Source organism: Labeo rohita, unplaced genomic scaffold, assembly GCF_022985175.1.
Source record: "Labeo rohita strain BAU-BD-2019 unplaced genomic scaffold, IGBB_LRoh.1.0 scaffold_94, whole genome shotgun sequence".
Classification (NCBI taxonomy): Eukaryota; Metazoa; Chordata; class Actinopteri; order Cypriniformes; family Cyprinidae; genus Labeo; species Labeo rohita.
Window position 1 is genome coordinate 371,720 of NW_026129898.1, and position 21,209 is coordinate 392,928.

The 21,209-nt window shown below is 37.9% G+C and overlaps 2 protein-coding genes across 3 annotated transcripts; both read right to left on the reverse strand.

Moving 5' to 3' along the window:
* Window positions 1–1,597: 1,597 nt before the first annotated feature.
* Window positions 1,598–9,107, reverse strand: si:dkey-46i9.6 (E3 ubiquitin-protein ligase TRIM7). Of its 2 annotated transcripts, XM_051105248.1 has the most exons (8): window positions 9,041–9,074; window positions 8,112–8,151; window positions 7,136–7,785; window positions 6,009–6,104; window positions 4,765–4,998; window positions 4,415–4,562; window positions 3,949–3,975; window positions 1,598–3,810 (listed from the first exon to the last, which is right to left on the reverse strand). In XM_051105248.1, the coding sequence occupies exons 2-8, from the start codon at window positions 8,137–8,139 to the stop codon at window positions 3,257–3,259; spliced, it is 1,737 nt and encodes a 578-aa protein (XP_050961205.1). In that variant the 5' UTR covers window positions 8,140–8,151; window positions 9,041–9,074; the 3' UTR covers window positions 1,598–3,256. The 2 variants fall into 2 exon arrangements, with proteins under 2 accessions (XP_050961205.1, XP_050961206.1); XM_051105249.1 differs by lacking the exon at window positions 8,112–8,151 and having other exon boundaries at window positions 9,041–9,107.
* Window positions 9,108–9,295: 188 nt separating this feature from the next.
* btr12 (bloodthirsty-related gene family, member 12) lies at window positions 9,296–20,731 on the reverse strand. The gene is made up of 7 exons (XM_051105250.1): window positions 20,575–20,731; window positions 17,285–17,913; window positions 14,658–14,753; window positions 12,210–12,443; window positions 11,974–12,121; window positions 11,844–11,870; window positions 9,296–10,790 (listed from the first exon to the last, which is right to left on the reverse strand). Exons 1-7 carry the CDS (start codon window positions 20,579–20,581, stop codon window positions 10,246–10,248), a joined length of 1,686 nt encoding a protein of 561 aa, XP_050961207.1. The 5' UTR covers window positions 20,582–20,731; the 3' UTR covers window positions 9,296–10,245.
* Between the last annotated feature and the right edge of the window lie 478 nt (window positions 20,732–21,209).

Consider the following 21,209-nt stretch of genomic DNA (forward strand, 5'->3'; position numbering starts at 1 on the left):
GGACATAAAAAGAACATGGTCCTTGGCTGGTCTTAAAATTTTGAAAATAAAACCTCAGATGAACAACAACACATGACAAATTGCACTGTGTCATTATTTACTGAACAAAAATAAAGCCAAGATGGAAAAGCAATGTGTGACAAAGTTAGGACACCCTTACTGTTAACACTGGAATTAAGAGGGCAAATAACAGTCAAGCACTGCTAATCAAATACCTTTGATTAACTGATCATCAGCAAGTCCGAGCGCCTCTATAAAAGCATAAACTTTGGCAGTTTGCTGGTCTGGAGCCTTCAGGTGTGTGTTAACACAATGCCAAGGAGGTAAGACATCAGCAATCATCTTAGAGAAGCAATTGTTGCTGCCATCAATCTGAGAAGAGTAATACGGCCATTTCCAAACTATTTAAAGTTTATTCACAAGTGGAAGACATTTAAAACAGACACCTCTCCTTCCAGGAGTGGACGTCCCACAAAATTCACCTCAAGATCAGACCGTGTAAAGCTCAGAGAAATGGCAGACAACCCAAGAACTACACCTCAGACTCTACAGGCCTCAGTTAACATGTTAAATGATAAAGTTTATGACAATACCATTAGAAAAATATGGGACAAAAATGGCATGCTTGGAAGGCTTGGCAGAAGAAAGCCTCTTCTATCTAAAAAAAAAAAAAACATTGTAGCACAGTTTAGGTCTGCAAAGTTGAAGTTGCATCTAAACAAAACACAAATCTTCTAGAATAATGTCTTTTGAACAGACGAGACCGAAGTGGAGATGTTTGGCCATAATGCACAGCGCCAAGTTTGGTGAAAACCTAAAGAGCATATCAGCACGAACACCTCATACCAAAAGACAAGCATGCTGGAGGAGGGCTGATCATTTTGGGCTTGTTTTGTAGCCACAGGACCTGGGCACCTCACAGTCATTGAGTTATCCATGAACTCCCCTGTATATCAAAGTATTCTAGAGTCAAATGCGAGGGCGTCTGTCTGACATCTAAAGTTGGGCCAAAATTGAGTCATGCAACAGGACAATGATCCCAAGCACACCAGGAGATCTACAACAGAATGGCTGAAAAGAAAAGAATCAAGGTGTTGCAACAGCCCAATCCAAGTCCAGAGCTCATCCTGACTCAAATGCTGTAGTGAGAGCTGTGCATAAGCAAATGCCCACAAACCTCAATAAACTGGAGCAACGCTGAAAAGAAGAGTGGTCCAAATTCCTCCAGAACGATGTGAGAGACTGATAAAGTCACACAGAAAATGAATACTTCGAGTTATTGCTGCTAAAAGTGGATCTACATGCAACTGACTCATAGGGTGTCCTAACTTTGTCACACATGGCCTTTCCCTCTTGGCTGTATTTTTGATAAATACATAATGACACAGTGTGATATGTCATGTGATGATGTTTATCTGAGGATTTATTTTCCAAATTTTAAGACCTGCCAAGGACCAGATAATTTTTTATAATGTCCTGATACAGAAAACCATGGAATTCAATAGGGTGTCCTAACTTTTTCACATGACTTGAAAAGCAAGAGAAGTGATGAGTGAATTACACATGCAAATCCACAGGAAAGTGTTTGCTTCTTCCAGATACTAGAGAAGAGTGCTGAATGTTCTCATAAAAATAATTACTTTTATTTTTCTAACTGCTTGCATTAGTCACTTTTTAAAATGCATGCTTGAGTTTGATATCTGAATGAGAGAGAGAGAAAAAAAAATCTGTGTCAGGTTTGATAAAACTTTGCTGAGGGGAAAAAAAATCCTGACAGTTGTTCATAAGATGAAAGCATTTGAAATGTCAGCATTTGAGTGTTTCTAAAGACTTCAAGACGCAAACAACTTCGAGAAACGACAAGTCAGCAGGTCCTTGACACTATCAACAGAGTTATTTTCTGGCAGCCGCAGGAGTGGAATGATGGATTCTGTGTAGAAGTTGCATCACAATCTTAAAAATAAAGGTTCCAATGGGTGTTTTTGCAGTGATGCCAGAGAAGAACCGTTTTTGGTTCCCCAAAGAACCTTTCAGTTCTTCATTTTTATAAATCAATAAAGGTTTTTCAACCTTTATTTTTATGAGTGCAGGGTCATGTTCGACATCATGATAAAATTATCACATTTACTTTGTCAGTTCAGTTTAAAGTTCACAGATTAATCTGTTAACGTGTCTGTCACTCAGACTTAATCATAAACAATCACTAAAATCGCATTGCTCAGACTTACGCCATAGGATACTATAAACTGTTATATTGCTGTAAATCATTAAACACACACACACACACACACACACACACAAGAAACTCTTACAGTGTCAAGGCCAAACAAGAAATGACGCTGAATCACAACAACCTGATAAGTTTGATGACAGCACCACCTACTGGTCAAAATGTCAAATGCAGTAGTTTGATAAATAAAACGTGTAAAAATTCTTGGACAATTACCAATGACAATTCTTTCGTTTTTTCAGGATTTGGTGTATTGAAACAAAAGATGGTAAGTGCCACTGAGTAAATTCTTTGAGGTTCAAAGAACAACCTATTATACTTTAATAAATCATTGATCTAAAATCTTGACTATGCTCTCTATATTTAGGTATTTATTTTCTGACACACGGCGTACAATATCCATACTGACCATCCACTATTTAGAATTTCATAGATTTTTTTTTAAGCTCATTCTTCAACTTTCAATCTGATCTTCGACATTTGACCAGTTTTTTCTAAATGTAATCCAAAACCATTTTCCAGTAACACACCAAAAAAATGGTGAAACTTGCAGTTTAAAATGTTGTAACAGGTCTAATAAATACATGCTCGATAAACATGTTTACTTCACGTTTTACTTAACATTCACATACAAGTACAATTGTGTAAACATGGATTATAATTCATTAGTTTTGTATGCTTCTCATAATTCCTCATCTGGCTATGCCATAAAACAGATTACCTTTTTTTTTTTTTTTTGTAGAAATATCTGTATGCACTAATTTGCATGTATATTTAATTTTATTTCTCTATATATTATATTTCATATACACTATATATGTATATTTCAATTTTCTGTTTTGTATGCTTCGGTTGTTCGTTATCATTCCTCTTGTGTGACCATGCATTAAAACCAACTATATATATATATATTTTTTTTTTTTTTTTTTTTTTCAGAAATAATATATTTAATATTTATGAAAAAACCCAAATGCGCAGAGTAACCATATAGAAACACAAGTAGAGTCATTGTTTGTCTCATTTGGTTCAGCACTGTTTAGTATGAGACGTCTCCTGCACAGGACAGATCATTAAGGTGTCAGATGCCTTGTCGCAGCAGTAGAGGTAGAAAAACGGAAAGAGTTTTTCTTTAAACGTATCCATAAAGGTGTAGATGTGACTTTTGTTGTGTACGTTGTAGAATGACACCTGTCCCTCTTCGTAGTCCACATAGATGCCCACTCTCTTCAACTTGGGCTCGATGGAGAGCAGGAGGGGTGGAGAGGAAGAAACACGATACTCTTGGCCTTTCTTCATGGCTAGAGCCCAGTAGCCGTGAGACGTACTCACCGAAATCCTGCCCTTTCTGTTGACGGACGCCCGGGCCACACCGATGTACCAGTCGTCCTTCTCGCCCACCTGAACCTCCCAGTAACGGCGTCCCGAGGACAGTCCCTCTCGGCCGAGCACGATGACCACCGTATCGAATCGCTCGGGTGTGTCAGGCAGGTCCTGCCAAGCGCCCAGGTGGCGCATCTGACGGCCGTCCTCGGACAGCTGCAGCCAAGGGTTTGCCGTGTCCGGGTCAAAGGTTATGTCCACTTCATAGGGAACATACAGCAGACACGTGAGTGAAAAACCAAGCAGACCAAGAAGAGATAAACACACGAATGCAAAGTGGACTAGTGATGTATGACAGATTAAATAAACAAGAAAACAAGATTAAACGAAAACATTACCTGAGTACTTCTGAACCCTTTTCAGCTCTGTTAATGATGACAAAAATAAATGGATTAATCAATACATAATCATAATTGTTTTAAAGTTAATTCAATAATATAAAAACAATTTGTTTTACAGGTTGTATTGCATTCAAGAGTTTTGTTTGTGCTTTTTAGTGTAAGTGTAAAGTGTTAAGTGTAATTCTTTATAGAATGACAAACATAAATATAATAATTTGAAATTAACCTTAATTAAAACTAATTTGATATTACAAAATGCACTTTTTAAAAGTGTACTTAAGTGCGTAACTATCTGCAATTACAATTTAAATTGAATTTTAAGATCTGAAAGATACTACAAGTGCACATTCATTGCAAATAAGCACACTTTTTTCATAAGTCTTCACGGTTACAACCAACCTGACTTAAAACTGTGCAGTGGTGAAAATAAAGTGCAGAAACAGAGAGATGTACGAGTTCTTACCTTTTTCTGCAAGTTTTTCTAATTGTTCAGTAAGAGTCTCCTCTAGTTTGAGCACCGCTCTTCTGGTGGTGCCCACACACGGGTCCGCATACACACAGGTCTCAGACCAGTCTTTAGTGTGTGGATGAGACATTAACGATGGAAAGTTCTGGAGGAGAATAGAGAGGACGCTAAAGAAGCTGACTGGCAGACTCAATAAAATATCCTGTGACGTATCTTTTGAATGTGGTGGCTATTTGGATGCCATTTACACCGGTGTTTAACACAGTACAATAGTATTTCACATTAGTAAACAATTATAATGTCAATTGTTAAACATGAAAAGCATCTATGAGGTAAAAATGCTCCACCTGCAGGAAGTGAATGTGATCTTCAGTGTGTGAGAGATACTCTAACTCTGTGTTCCTCAATTTCAGAACATCTATTTCCTGCTCCAGTTCTTGTATTTGTCCGTTAGCCCAGCTCTCGGTCTTTCTCTGTTTCTCCTCGAAGTCCAGCACCAGTTCGGCCTGGGCCTTCTGGACCGCACGGATCAGCTCCGAGAACACCTGCATGCTGTCCTCGATTTCTCTCCGAGCGCTGCTCTGTGATCAGGAAAAGATGCACACTTATCAATACAGACAAAAAAAAAAAAATAAAAAAAAAAAAAAAAAAAACAACCACAAGAAACAGCAATGCATTGAAACACAATAACGTAAAGGAAAGGAAGGAAAACAAAAACAACAATGGCACCTCAATCAGTACAAAAAAAAAAAAAAAAAAAAAAAAAAAAAAGAAAAATATCGTCATAAGCCTTAAGAAACGTGTTATTCTTATTGTTATCAAGCAGTTTAAGAGACTGAGCAATAAGCAAAATCTCTGCAAGAAAGACATCAAATCTAGGTAACATTGTGAAATTTGGATTTATGAATAAAAAATTTACAATGCATGTATAACTTTTACAAGTGCTGTCGGGTTGGATTTGACGTCATGCGTCTTTGCGTGGTTAACTTACATCCGTAAATAATGAAACAAAGGTTCTTATGCGGTGCCGTGTTAACAGTTTTGTTAGTTTTTTTTTTTTTTTGTTAGTTTTATTTATTTTTATTTTTTTTTTTTTTGTAAGCCTGTGGCATAACTAATACGCAACAGACTTAAAAGGATTCAGAACCAGCCCAGAGACGGCCTTTTCTCGCTCCACAGGTAAGATATTGAGCAACTGCTATATTGAATGTCTGAGTTTCATAACCTTTGTAGTGGTGTTTATTTAAACTAGTTGTTGTCAAAGCAACAGCGAAAGGATCTATTTACGTGCTTAAAGGACATAATTTGCGGATATTTGTCCTTTTTTTCTGTCTCTCTTGTCTTTTTGGAGGGGATGAGTATTTACATTATTGACTTAAAATGATCGCTTGCTCATCCGTGCTTTAGAGCTGAGCAGAAGCACAACTCATCTACAAGTGGCTTTCAGTTGTGCCTCAACCGCCAGAAGTTACAAAGTGTACATTAATTCACATGCATCACTGCAGTGACGAAAGGAAGGGCTAACATATGTCCATGTTAACAGCTGAAGCACTTAAGGTTTTTGTTAGTTATACATAAAACACAAACTTACCTTGTTCAACTCTATGGACTGTTTAATATCATCAACTTTCTTCAGTCGCTCCTGGATCATCTGCTGAACTTCAGTTTCAGTTTTCCTCAACAATGCCTATCAGACACAATGTATTGTGTTAAACACCGAAAGTCTCATCTGGCATAGCTCTTTTTCTACAACTTCTTTTTTCTTTTTTTCCCTACAATTGAATTTATTTACTTTGCAGGAAATACCATGTTTTGTCTTCTATACACCAATGCTGCAAAATTGCATATTAGCAGAAATTGCCAGATAACAAGCTAATGTTACCTCTGCTATCCTATATCTTGCTACTGTACAGCGCTGCTTACTTACCATGACCTTTATTTTCTATTTTCTATGTGTAATTGGTTCTGATTTCGCTAAGAACCAATTAGAGGATTTGAGGATTTTAGATGTGTAACTCAGGTTTGCCAGGTATTTACAACAAAACCCGTCCAATTGCTACTCAAAACTCGCCTGTCACTTTTGTTCCCCCCTTGTAAAATTAGCATTCTCGGGGCTATATATTGCGTTATTGCGGACATTTCAACCCACTGACATGAAAAACAACCCCCGGAAACAGTGTTAAAGTATCCCAATTCTGCAGGAAAACAGCGGACTTCAACATTGGTGTAGCCTGTAAGTATTTATATGAAGTTGGAGTATTCAACAGACATGCATGAGATTGAATGGCATTTTTCCATCTGTGCTCTACAGTATGATGCATTATATTCAATTGAGGGGAAAGATAAAGTTGCTTTTGGTCAGTTAATCCTTTATTTATTTATTTTAAATATATAATAATTCAGGGGTTTTGGGGGTGACCATTGCTGTTACCTGATCCAGTCAGTTTTTCAAATGAGTTATGTTTGAGAATAGTGAGAACTTTTCCAATACATGGTCTGGTTTTACTTTTTAGTTATGTTGTTTATTTACTATTTATTTGAAAACTTCTGTCATCCTGTTGAGAGAAATAGGGGCATGTGTGGTTGTGCTAGCACCATATTAGTTGTAATAAAACCAAGCATCTCTGTGTCATCCGTTTGGTCATTATATGTAGCGGACAAAAAAAGATAATTGGTACCATAAAAAACTGCCGTTGTCAAAACAAGTGCCACATTTACCTTTTTCTCGGTCCACTCTCGTTCGACAGGAACAGTGTAGTGTGCCCTGTGGTCCATCTCTGTGCACAGCACACACACTATGGTCTGATCCTTCTTACAGAACAGCTCCAGTAACCTCTCGTGCTTCTTACACATACGATCCTCGAGGTTCTGCACAGGTTCGATCAGCTTGTGTTTGGTGAAGCGGGAGGTGTGGGTCTTTAAGTGCTCCTCACAGTAAGATGTCAAACAAACCAAGCAGGACTTGACTGCCTGTTGCTGAGGGCCAGTGCACACGTCGCAGGACACCTCCTGTGTCCACGGCCTGTTGGGAGGAATCAGTTCAGGCATTTCTGTGGGGAGTTCCACAGGGCTCTCTCCCAGGTCCGGTTGCGGTGTCTTCTGATGGTTCATGATTGGGTTGGTTTTCATTTCCTTAAACTTCTCAGCGATTTCCCTCAGCACTGTGTTGATGCTGATGTCGGGCTGTTTGAAGAAAGTCTTTTTGCACATCGGACACATGAAGAGGGCACTGGACTTCCAGTAGCTGCCGATGCAGGCCATGCAGAAGTTGTGTCCGCAAGGGATAGAGACGGGGTTTGTAAACACATCCAGACAGATGGAACAGTGCACCTGCTCCTCCGCTAACATGCTGGTGGGAGATGCCATTCCTGTACAGACAGAGGGAGAATCATGTGCCCTCTAAACACATGTAGACTGAACAAAAAGAAACATTAAAATGTATAGAAAACCAGGCTTATGCATTGCAAACAGGCAGAGACTATCCAAACTATGTGTAACAGTTTGAGGATCCAATAGAGTTATTAGGTTTAGTCACAAGCTTAATACTTTTCATTGATTTAATATTTGTGAACTCCAGAGACAGACATAGAGGGTGATCAGTAGCACTGCTGTATGAAAACAAATGAAATAAAAACCAAAATGAAATATGGAGATTGATGATATACAGTTGTAGATTATTAAAGTCAACACGAACCTGCATTCACAGCCAATTTTACTTCCATAATGCGTTGTATCTAAGAGCAAAACATATTAATGTTATGACAAAAATGGAAGTAGGATGGTACTTGTGATTATCAATCAGGAATTCGTTGTATTGTGAGAAGTGGATGTTTATGTTAGAATGGAGCAGCAGGAACTAAAGTAATCAACATATTTCAATGGAAAACAATTCTTTTAACTGCTTTTTTATTATTTGCTAAGATCTTAGAAAGGCAGCATGGTATAAATTAGGGTAATTTCAGAGCAATAAATGGAGTTGCGTGGATGATGAATGGTGCACAATAAGACCAGTAATGTGTATTAAGAAAGTCACAGTAAGTCACAGTTTTAAACTCACACTGACTTGATCCCATAAAACTAGGAACAGTATTAGCACAGTCCTAAAATAGCATAAATTACCAGTTTTTTTTTTTTTTTTAAACACACTCGGTGGCATTATTGACAGCTATGCAGTGTGCTAAATATACAGAGTCATTTGGATTTGATTAGCAATCCGCCTGTTGGCTTTGCGGCCTTGCGCTCTTAGCAACATGCAGCAGTCTTTGACAAAGACAGACTTCAGGAATATGTAAAGCCTGGCTATTCATAGGACCAAAGATTAACATCACTCCAAAAATACTAGGCTTCTTAGACTCCTGCTCCTTTCTGGAACACCATTTGCTTTAGAAGGCTTTTAAGGCTGATTATCAAACACATTTTTGCAGACTTGGCAATAATTTTTCATTACTATTATTTGGCAACAGAAGAGCTTTGAAATGTTTCAAGCATGCTTTTATTAGCAAAGAGCCCTTTTACTATCTTGGCTATGTATTTGCTGAATTGACATTCAGAACAAGCAGTTTCTTCAAAAATGTTGATTTACTCTAATGTTTTTGACTCACAGAGTTTTAAAAGGAGACTCACCAGCGGTCTGTTGTAGTCGAATGCCACTGACCACAATGACTGTCCCGGTCTGGACAGCAGTGACATGCGGGACAGCTGACGCCCCCCCATTACCCTGAAATATCCCCCCTCACCCCTCCCCCATAGCCTAGTTTCGCTTTTACACCCCTGACTCTTTTAGTTTCAGGAAATATTAACCATTCACTGACTGAAGTTGTTTTTAATTAGCAGTTATGCCTAACCGTTATATATTAATTCATGATATGGAGTGACAAGTTGATTATTATGAATTTTATTTAAAATTTTTGCAAAGAAACTTGTATCCATACATTATGACACCCTGGTTATAAAACAAACACAGGAAATATATAAGTGATCTAATCTAAACAGTTGATATATTTAGCTTATACATTGTTGTATGACCCATACACATTCATAACATTTTTTTCAATGAGTAATATAAATTCAGATGTTTAAATGATTGGGTTATAGTGTGGATTTTAGAATGTTGTTACAATTCTGTATGTTTATTCACAAATTCCTAAACTTTGAATTAAATTTATTGTTCATGTTAATAGTAAGTGAACCGAAGTACATGACCATTCAAAAGTTTGGGGTCAGTAAATTCAAAGACGCTTGTCAGTGCATTTCAAACCTGAAAAACAGAAAATGCAAATGTATAGAAAACATGCAGTAAAACAGCAATATTGTGAAATAATATTACAATTTAAAATAGCTGTCTTCTGTGTGAATATATTGGAAAATTAAATATATTCCTGTGATCAAAGCTGAATTTTCAGCATCATTACTCCAGTCCTCAGTGTCACATGACTTTTAAGAAATAATTTGCTGCTCGAGACATTTCTGATTATCAATGTTGAAATATTAGAAAGTTCAAAATGATAGCATTTATTTGATGTAGAAATCATTTGTAACATGCCTTTATTATGACTTTTGATTGAGTCAATGCATCCTCGCATCCTTTCTTACTGACCGCAAAGTTTTAATGGTAGTGTATTTGTAGTTTGGAACGGTCCGCATCTTTTAAAGTAACGTATAGTCTTTTTACACTGGATGCATGTCGGTTCCCAAACTGTGTTTTAAGATTGGCAGAGAGAACTCTTATGAAAAAGTGTTTTATTTGTCCACAGTCCATTTGGTAGATCTTAAGTTTGTACCAATGTTTTAGAAACTAATGAAAAATGCATGGGAGCGAGTTTGCCCTCTCAGCTGTGTTTAACGGCCGTGATGACCAGCGCTCCGGGGTTCTTTCCATCCTGATTGATGCAAGGGCTGAAAATGGGGTAGACGCTCTCAGTGAACACATCGGTGAATGTGTAGAGATGAAAGCGTGTCTTCACGTCATAGAAGGACACCTGGCCAGCTTCGTAGTCCAGAAAGATGCCCAGCTTCTGAGGCAGTGTGGCGAGATGCAGAGGAACTCTGTTGCCAGTAAGGGCTTTCACTTCTCCGCTCTTCAGCCATAAACACCAGAAGCCGCCTTCTGGATTGAGGCGGATCTCTCCTTTGCGACGCACCGACCCGCGGGCCACTCCTACGGTCCAAGCGGTCTTGTGTCCCACGTCCACCTCCCAGTAGTGTCTTCCAGAAGAAAGACCTTCACGCGCCAGGACGAACAGCGCTGGGCTGAAACGGCGCGGCGTGTCTGAATGCGTGGAGCTCTTTCGCTGCTCTTCATAGCGCACCTGCCGGCCATCCTCGGAAAGACAGAGATCGCGCTGAGCTGTGGCAGGATCCAAGATCACCTCACCTAGAGAGAAGACAGAGATCATTTATGTTTCTCATTGATGAGCGCAAAAAAAATAGACAGAAATGAGTGAGTCATTGAATTATTCTTTCAACCAATTCGTTCAGCAATGCTGATTTGTTCAAGAACAAAACACCGTAATGGTACACTGAAAAGAACTTACTTCTTTAAAGAAATAAAGAATATACATTTTTTATTTAGAAATTGCTAGTAAATTTCACAAACAATTGAAAAAAAAGCGCACATTGAATTAAACGTAAAATTTTGAAGTAGAAAAACTGAAACAGTTTTATTTTATTTTTATTTTTTTTAAGATGAAGCTAAAAATAGAAATAGACAAAGTAGCTATATTGGGTCTAAAATGCAAGTTGCTCAATATTTGTTTTTTGAACTGTGGTTAAAAAAAAAAAGTTGTGTTGCTCTATAATTACATAAATTCATCTTCAGCTGATTTAATTATAGTTTTGAGTATAATTCTTTATGGACATAATGCAATCTGTGCATTATGACTATGTGTAAACTTAATTTTGAGTCAGGTTTGTCTATCTTCATCATTAGTTATACTTAAAATGTTTTGCTTTAGGTCAAAATCTGTGCTTATGTGCCTGTTGAGATGTCCATTTAAGGATGGACTACTAATTTGATAATTTGAGCTCTTGTTGATCAGTATATGGCTGCTAAGGAGTTTTGAGTATTTTAACACACTGTGCAGTTGTTGGGGTGTTTTTGGCGGTTTTGACAAAGTCAGAAGAAGTTTTTGATTGGTTTGTAGATGTGACTCTTCTGAATATTTATCATAGTGAAGTATAGAAATAAAGTACAGTTACTTAAAGTTACTTCTCACTGGTTTTGTCATAAATCAGTCTAATGCTTTGTAATGCAGTGACAGTGAGCTCAAGTCTGCCCTCTAGTGGAACAGACAGGCAGTGTGAACACTGATCTAAAAATAACTTTGTGTCTCATATCTTCAGTATAATAAAATATTCATGCAGTGTTCATATGGCTGTATGGTTGTTATAGTTCACTCTCTAATGCGTATATATTAATAGGACTTACTTGCATAGTTTTGCAGCTTCCTGAGTTCTGAAACGAAAATAAACACTTTGTGAAGGCTACTTAGATCATGTAAATTAGCAGTTTGATTTAGGAAAGTGTTTAACTGGACAGACTAGACACGGTTTTTCACCTTTCCCATAAAGCCGTTTGACCTCATGTTGGAATTTGTCCACCAGAGAGCAGACGGACTTCCTGATGGTGCTGAGGAACAGATCCGTGTTTACAGACACCGCTGACCAATCAGACGGCTCCGGTGGAGGAGGAAGAGATGGGAGGAACTGCAAAAAAAATTAAAAATAGTTTAAATAAGGCTGAAATGCAAACACTTGTTTGTTTGTGTCACTTTGAATGGCAGTGTACACTGACCTGTAGAAAGAGCACCCTGTCCTGTGTTTGAGCGAGCGCGTCCAGCTCGCTGCTCCTCTTCTTTAGGGTGTTGAGCTCGTGCTCCAGGCCGCTGGCCAGATCTTTGGCCTGCTGCTCTGCTTGTTTCTGCCGTGTGGTGATGAGCTCCAGCAGCTCGGCCTGAGACTGTTCCAGCAGCCGCTGCAGCTCCGCGTAAACCGCCCAGCTCTCCTCGATCTCCTTCTGACTGTTGTCCTGAAAACAGAAAGGATGCCAGGTTTTATCATACAGCAGCTTTGGAGTGATATCAGAATATGTGGGAATGAGAAATGAGAGCTTGTGGCAAAGGGAAAGATGTTCAGTGAACAACGCCATAAAATCTCATATAAACCTATTGTTTGACTTCCTTAGACCTGTAATGCATTATATTGCTGTCTTGACTACTTTTATGACACAGTGAGTTTCTATAAAACTATTAACAACATGGGATCTCTTTATCCCCTCTACAAATAAAATGTATTATCGTTATTTTAAAAATGTTCTTTTGCATTCGTGTTTTAACTAGATTTTATCCTTTTTTTCATAAAGCATATTGTGTATATATATGTATGTATATACAAACCCTAAACTCTTTGCAAACCTGCAATAGTTAAGTATGTTTAATAATGCAAATGCACTTTATGGAATCTCCCTTTATTTACCAGTGTTTTACTGATGACCTTCAAATTCAGCAATACAAATAACCACAAATAATATGATATCAGAAAGTTACATCTCTGATATTATTATTATTATTATTATTATTTCTTGTATTGCTGGAAAATTGTGAGATTGAATATGCCTCAGCTTCTCGTAGTTGGGTGACAAAGCAGCTGAAAGCTTCATGTTTTGCCTTCTATTGGTTTACATTTAATTCAGCCTAATGGATATTTGTTTTGCTTTTTGTGTGAATAACAGCCAATCATCAAAGATTTAAACTTGCCAGCAATGCATCTTTAATTTTCTTTAACCAAAACTCAATCAAATCCTGAACATCACACACAGCACCGCTATAACATGCCTCAGGTGGTGTCTGCAGGATTGTGATGTTAACTTTGAGACCAACTCAAATTTTTGAGACCAACATGAATCAGATGTTTCCGGTTTTTCTGTTGTGAAAATGCACAGAACGGCTCCATGACAGAGACCAGAGAGGGTCATGACAAGCACATGCAGTGTAACTCATGAGATCGCATGTTAACATGAGCATGCAAAATATCAGCCTGAGTGTTTTGACAGGACAGACCGGTTGAACCACTGAAACTTGCTGAAGAACTGTGTTTATCCTAACACTTCACCAGCAGTTTGGCTCATCTGCCATCATATTGCACAACTATTACCTGCTCTGACATCTTTATCTCTGTCTACAGCAATTACTGTAATCATCAAGGCTTTCATGAGCATTAATGAGTCTAATATGAGTTATTTCTGTCCGTATTCTTTCTCTCTTCCTCCACCCTTTGTGTAATTGGATCCTCTTGTATTTTTAAATGTGACTCACAATGACCCTGTGCTCTATTTACAGTTATTGAACAGGCAAAAACTGACATGTTAACCTTGCAAGTCATTGACACAAACCTGAATCCGATCTCACTGGAAGGATAAAATATCACAGATGGTAATGTTCCATTTTTGGAGGTATTTGTCAATACTGATGTCATATTTGTCACAAACTTCAGCTCTGCCTGTTTCCACTTTAAGACAAATATACTTCCTGTAACTCAAGCTATATATTTATGCCCAGTCAAAAACAAAAGGCTTTTCTGCTTCCTTTTATCCTGAGCTGCTTGTGTTGTTCAGCATTTGAGGGAAAATATTCTCAGTTAAAGAGGGGTGTGACGGCATAGGCAAATATTTGCAGTGCTCGTACTGGTTTTGTCAGATGAAACAAAAGGTAAACAGATTCTCAACAAAACAGTCTAAGGTAGAGGCGGCCATTGACTTGTGTCTGTACACGGACTTGTTTTTTTTATCACAAAGAGCACTTTCTTACCTACGAACATTTTAATTTGTCCCTGCTTCTACCTTAGTTATGTAGACTTAGATGGCAGATCATTATTATTTATACTAGCAAATTGTTTGCGACCTATTGCTTATGTGTTGTTTTGTCATGCATAATATAAATATGGCTGCAAGCAGCAATTACAGTTTGTAATGTATCATCTATTATGATTTGCTGATGCGTTACAGATTAATGGATAGGCCAAAAGCATGTAGTTACTTTTGACCAGCACTGTGATTTTCTGAAGTTTGAAGACTTGTAAATGTAGCTTTTTAGCAAAAATCCAACTGGTACAAATTTAGACCACTATGCACATGTAATATACAAACATGAGCATGTCCTTCTTTATAGAGTTAATCAAAGAAAAATGATCAAAGATAGCTCAGCCTTTCAAGAAAGGAAGCATCACAAAGTATAAATGGACTCACTTTGAGGACTTTGATGGACTGCTTGATTTCCTCGAGTTTCTTTTCTCGCTCCTTGATCAGATGTTTCAGTTCTGACCTTTTCTTTCCCAGCTGACTCTGTAAAACCAAAAAAAAATAAGACCTACAAGTTACCTTTCTCCCAAAATGCATTTCAGTAATTACAGTATGCGGCAGGTCAGTTTGACCTATTTTGATTTTTGAGTTGTCTGAAGTGCTGGGTAACACCCTATGATGTTATCCCTAAAATGCTGTGACTTGTCCTAATTTAGGTTGATGAACAAGCCTGCAAAGTGTGAATATTTCACTGTACAAGTGTGCGTTCGTAATTTATTAAAATTACAAGGTTTGTGGGTCAATTTGACCCGCACACATACTTTCATTCTGAAAGTCAGCTGCCAAAATGAAAACATTTCTGATGTATTTTGCTATGTGTGTTTCTAAATTATGCTTTGAGGGAGTTTATATTCATGCAACTTAAAGGAGAAGTTCACTTCCAGAACAAAAATGTTCAGATAATTTACTCAATCCCTTGTCATCAAAGATGTTTATGTCTTTCTTTTTTTCAGTCATAAAGAAATTATGTTTTCTGAGCAAAACATTTCAGGATTTCTCTCCATATAGTGGACTTCAGTGGTGCCCGTGAGTTTGAACTTGCAGTTTAAATGCAGCTTCAAAGGGAGGAAGAGGGGTCTTATCTAGTAAAACGATTGGTTGTCGGATGATTTTGAAGTTGGAGAAGAAAATGTTTTTCAATATACCCTGATTGTCTTGAACCAGAATACACAGAGTACACGCAGAGCTAAACAAGAAGAGCGTTTGAGGTTAAAAAGTATATCAATTGTAATTTTTATTTTTTTTTATTTTATTATTTTTTTTAAATAAATTGAAAATAACGATAGTTTCAATAGATAAGACCCTTCTTCCTCAGCTGGGATCGTTTAGAGTCCTTTGAAGCTGCATTTAAACTACATTTTGGAAGTTCAAACGCACAGGCACCATTGTGGTCCACTATATGGAGAGAAATCCTGAAATGTGTTCCACAACTATGGGGTGAGTAAATTATCTGTAAATTTTTGTTCTGGAAGTGAACCTCTCCTTTAAGAAACTTATATTGCATTGAATGTATACATTTGCAGCGTTTTAAAAATAGTTTTAGATATCATACGTTCTCATGTTTTCACAATGTAATACTAATATTTTTGCTGTTGTTGTTTTTCATAAACTGACTTTTGGAGAATTATATCCAGACTTTTAGTTCGTTATCCGCTATAGGGGAATAACAAAAAGAAAAACAACGTGCAGTAAACAGTAAAACTGTTTGCACTACAAACCAGTGTGTTCATAATTAAGATAATACATTAAAAGCATATGGTAAAACACACCAGTTTGCGTTATCAAGCAGGAAAATGACTGTACACCAATGACTGCACATCTAAAGACCCCTTTGTCAAGCTCCTGAAGGTTGCGGACAGCGCTACAGTCATCGGCATCATCAAGGACGGAGACGAGTCTACTTGCAGACGGGAGGTTAAAGAGCTGTCTGTCTGGTGCAGGCACAACAACCTGGAGCTCAACACGCAGTAGAGATGACTGTAGACTTCAGGAGGAACCCCTCTGCTCTCCCCTCATTTACTATCATGGACAGCACTGTAATGTCAGTGGAAACGTTCAGGTTCCTGGGCACTGAAGTGGGACAATCACATTGACCCGATTGTCAAAAAGGCCCAGCAGAGGCTGTACTTCCTTCGCCAGCCGAGGAAGTTCAATCTGCCGAATGAGCTGCTGAAACAGTTCTACTCGGCCATCACTGAATCTGTCCTCTGCACCTCAATAACTGTCTGGTTCAGTGCGGCTACCAAAACTGACCTTAGAAGACTACATAGCATAGTCCAGACTGCTGAGCGAATCATTGGTACAACGCTTTCTACCCTCCAAGATCTGTATTTATCCAGAGTGAACAAAAGGGCTAGCAAAATCATTCTGGACCCCTCACACCCAGCCCACTTCCTCTTCGAACTGATGCCATCTGGTACCAAAACAGCCAGACATAGAACAAGCTTCTTCCCTCAGGCCATTTACCTCATGAACAGTTAAATGTCCCCCCACTGTGCAATAAAACGCGCAGTACTGCTATCCATACCTATATTTATTATAGATACGCTATCGCTTTAACATATCTTCCATACATTCAATTCCCTTGTATAATTTGTATATAGAACATCTGTACTTACGTTATATTGTCTGTTGTGTATTGTCATTCCCATATTTATTCTAATCACTTGTTTATTTGTCTATTGTTTGTGTCTTTTCATATATTTATTCTAATCACTTGTTTATTTTGTTATCTTTGTCTTGTCACTAGTGATCCTGTCTTTGCACTGGAAGCTTCTGTCACCAAGACAAATTCCTTGTGTGTCTAAGCACACTTGGCAATTCTAAATCTGATTCAAAACGAGCTGTTTTGTACAGCTAAAAATAGCTGGACACGATTTAGACCGGAAGCCAGACCCATAAAATTTACAAATGGCAGTGCACATTTTTATAAGAAAAAAGGTGGATTGAATCCATATATGCTTAGTACCAAAATGCCCTTTTATTTTTTATATAATACAAGGATTAAAACTCACCGTTTTTTTCTTCCACTCTCGTTCAGTGGAGACAACGTCATGGCCTTTATGCGAGGACTCTGCGCACTCCTTACAGATGCACACATGTTCGTTTCGGCAGTAGGCGTCCAGGAGGCGTTTGTGTGTCTTGCACATCTTGTCCTCCAGGTTGTGTATGGGCTCCACCAGCTTGTGCGAGTTCATCGCCTTCCCCTTCTTATGGTGCCGCAGGTGAGCTTCGCAAAACGAGCCCGGACAGTTCAGACACGACTTCGTGGCCTTCATCTTCCGGCCGATGCAGGCGTCGCATGGCACGTCTCCCGCTTTAGCAAAGTCTCCCCAGTCGTCGTCTTTCTGTGGGGAATTCGCGAAGTCAGCGTTGGCCCGGTCGACCGAGGACATCGTCGACAGACCTTGGAACTGTTCGGCTATCTCGGCTAGCACGCAGTTGACGCTGAGCTCTGGTTTTTTCGAGAAGGCTTTCTTGCACATGGGGCACAGAAACTTCTTGCTGTGGTTCCAGAAACCCTGCAGACAGGCCTTACAAAAAGTGTGGCCGCACGGAGTGGAGACGGGCTCGACGAAGACCTCCAGACAGATGGAGCAGGAGAACTGCTCCTCTGAAAGCATTCGCCCTGGAGATTGTGGGCCTGTGAATGGTTGAGGGAGAAAGAGATGTGACTAGATTAGAGGTAGTAAATTCTTTTGGAATTAATTATATCCAATTTTTGGATTCTGGTGTATAATTGCCATTTTTGATGACGTGTCGGTTTTGTTTTTAGATATTTCAGAAGAGCTTTTTTAGGATGTAGAATATATGTAAACATTTATATTTGAATTCAAATGAGAGGATAATTGGATATAAGTGTTTACAAGCTTACTTTTTTTTCCTAATGCTTGAAATATTTCAGGTTTACATCTCACCCCTATTATCAATCCAATCAATTTGAATTGCTCAGGCAGATCGACTGAGGTGTTTACAAGGCTCTTCTCCTATTTGAGCCATTACTAACATATTACTTGGGTGGATGTAAACTCATCTACTCAGATGTATGTGCTTTCCCATCACTAGAAAGGCATGCTTTTAGTTGACTGTATACGTATGCAAATTCAGGCCTTGCCTTGAAATATGAAACTTGCAGACAAACAAAATAAATTCTGCCTGCTTTTCATTTGTATGCCAACACCTCTGTGTTTCCATGTGAATTAAACTTTACATAAAACATTTGCAAACAAAGCTCCATCTAATGTGTTCAAGAAAACAAAATATTTACTCTTGCAAAGTGTAGTTGCCTGATGTTTAGGAAACAATCATGTGAAAGTTCTGGGAGTAATTAAATTAAATTGTTTTGACGACAGACTTTATTGGCTCAGGCACTTCAGAACGACTAAATATTTTAGATGCTGTGCAATACGATTGGTTCATTGGTTAGTCCAGTTATCCAAAAACATCATCTTGGGTATTTTTTATTTCCAAGAATGTATTCAGTAAACATGTTTCCATTGTATTTTATGCAAAATAAAAAAAAAAATAAAAAAAAATCCACCTTAATTTTTCCCCACATTTGAAGTTTTTATGCACATCTTGTGGATCCCATACAGGATTTTTTATTCAATGCAATTCCCCAAAATCTGCATAAAAATATGTGACTAGAAACATAGAATGAACGACTTCCAGGTCCCTCCTACTATTCAAAGGACTTTCGGGAACACCCATCTCTCAACAAGAACCCAAAGCAAAAGACTAACAGGCACTGAAATATAGCATCCTAATAACATTCACAAAAATAAACTACAACATGAATTATACTGAATAGTGAACAAGTGAAAACATATCTCTTTAGGCGAATGTGAAGGTATCATAGGATAATGAAAGGCCTGGCATGAGGAAAATCAAATTGGGAGTGTTAGCGTAGACGTTGTGTGTGTGGGCTCCTAACAGAAAGATCACATGTTTAGTTTCAGGTAAAGCTCAGCCATTATGTGAAGAGTTACTTAAGCTCTCAGTCGCTATTGTGTCCTTGAGCAAATCACTTAAGCTTCCAGATTGTGATTTATTATTATTTATTTATTTATTTATATTATTATTATTATTATTTTTTTTTTTTTTTGGTAAATTGCTGACTTTGAATCCAAGTGAAGGTTCATTGGAGAGTTACAATCTAGTTTGGAAGAGTAAATGCAACAGTTTAGGAATCAGCCATTGAAGAACACATAACTGATCAACCAGTGAACAAATTTTGGGCTCATGTTTACATCCCTGCTGAAATACTACTAAATAAGGCACTCAAACCTTGTTTCTTGGCCTGATAAAAGTCCCTTTTGATGAAGCACACCTACTAAAGAGTTTTAAACATTCCCTTCAGACAGCTAATCTGTTAGTTCATAGTTAGTGGAAAATAAAGCTTTCTAAAAGAATTATAAAGATTATATAACGAACAAAACTTCACCAGGTTTACAAGCTCAATGGTTAACTCGTGATTCAACAGCCATGGTCACTAACAGCAAGTGAGACACCAGATTTCCAGTTTATATAAGCTCAGAGAGTCACGGTTTCTTATCAGACATGTGAAGGACGTGCAAACAGCGCAATGCACACGTCACCGTGTCATCTCAGGAATGCTGTACAACCGGCTTGTCTTTGACTTCAGCAACATTCAAATCCAAACAACGTCTGTTCCTGACTGCTCTTCTACTTGTGCCCAAATAAATACAAAATCTCACACTTCTGACATACTTAAGTAGTACTTAAGTACATCTTTACATTTTAGTTGATAAAGATATGTCATTTCTGTCAAAACATGTATGTCATGTAATTAAATATATTTGTTATATATATATTTAATATATTTAATATATATATATAAGTTGTTGCAGTTTAGTACGTGTAAAATATTACCTTAATATCGCATAACACTAGTTAAAATTCTAAGTACTTTAATCATTGTTATTAAAACAATGATTGTGTACTTAAGTTTGTTAGGAAACCCAGTCAGGAAAGTGTCTCTAAGTACACTTAGGGGGCCTTTTATTTCACTAATATTATCTGCCAGTACTTTTTTTTTTTTTTTTTTTTAAAATAAATACACCACAAGTGCACATTCATCAAGCACACTTCTTTTTCACAAGGGCAGTGCATGTGGCCTCATCCAGCAAGCAACAAACAATAACAGCAGAATCACAGAGTAATATCTACCTGCTTTGATTTGTTTAATGTTTGTCAGAAACAACCACCATTCATCTGGTTAATACAGAAAGATAAACTGAGAAGAGACTTTGTGCAGGTTGAATAAACAGAGATTGTGACTTACACTGCATGATGAAGGATCTTCTCGTAGTTACCCTGTAAGTTCTTCTGGCTTGTGAAGGGTGTGTGAGAATAAAACCTGTGTAAAACCTGTTCTCACGCTCATTCTCTGGCCTCTGTTTGCTGTGGGTGTGTCTTCAGCCACCTGTGACCGGAGCTTCAGTGTGTGTTGCTGACTTGATGAACCTTGTATTTTGAATTCAATTTTATTTTGAGCTTTGATAAGATCTGTAATTATATAACAGTTTGTGCGACTATGATTATTGACTGACAGTGTAGGAATATACTGATTATTAAATGGCATGTTGTTATGATGCAATACTGTTTTATTATCATAGGTTAAAGATCATGCAGAGTGTGAATTGTACTCAGTCAGTGGTTTGCATTTTTGCCCCTAGTGGTGTAAATTGGTACCACAAGCAACATTTTTCCCACACCATGAAATGTGGGAACATGTTTGAGAGAAACTTTAGCTAAAACACAGCAGAAAAAAGAAAAAAGATTTTAGAAAAATACTCTGGACAATCTTCTAAGATACACCCCACCTGAACCTCAAAGTAGTCCTGTTGGCTGAAGGATGTTTTAATGGCAGCTCTATTTAGTCTAGTTTGAAATCCATTGCAATGCATATCCGTTTTT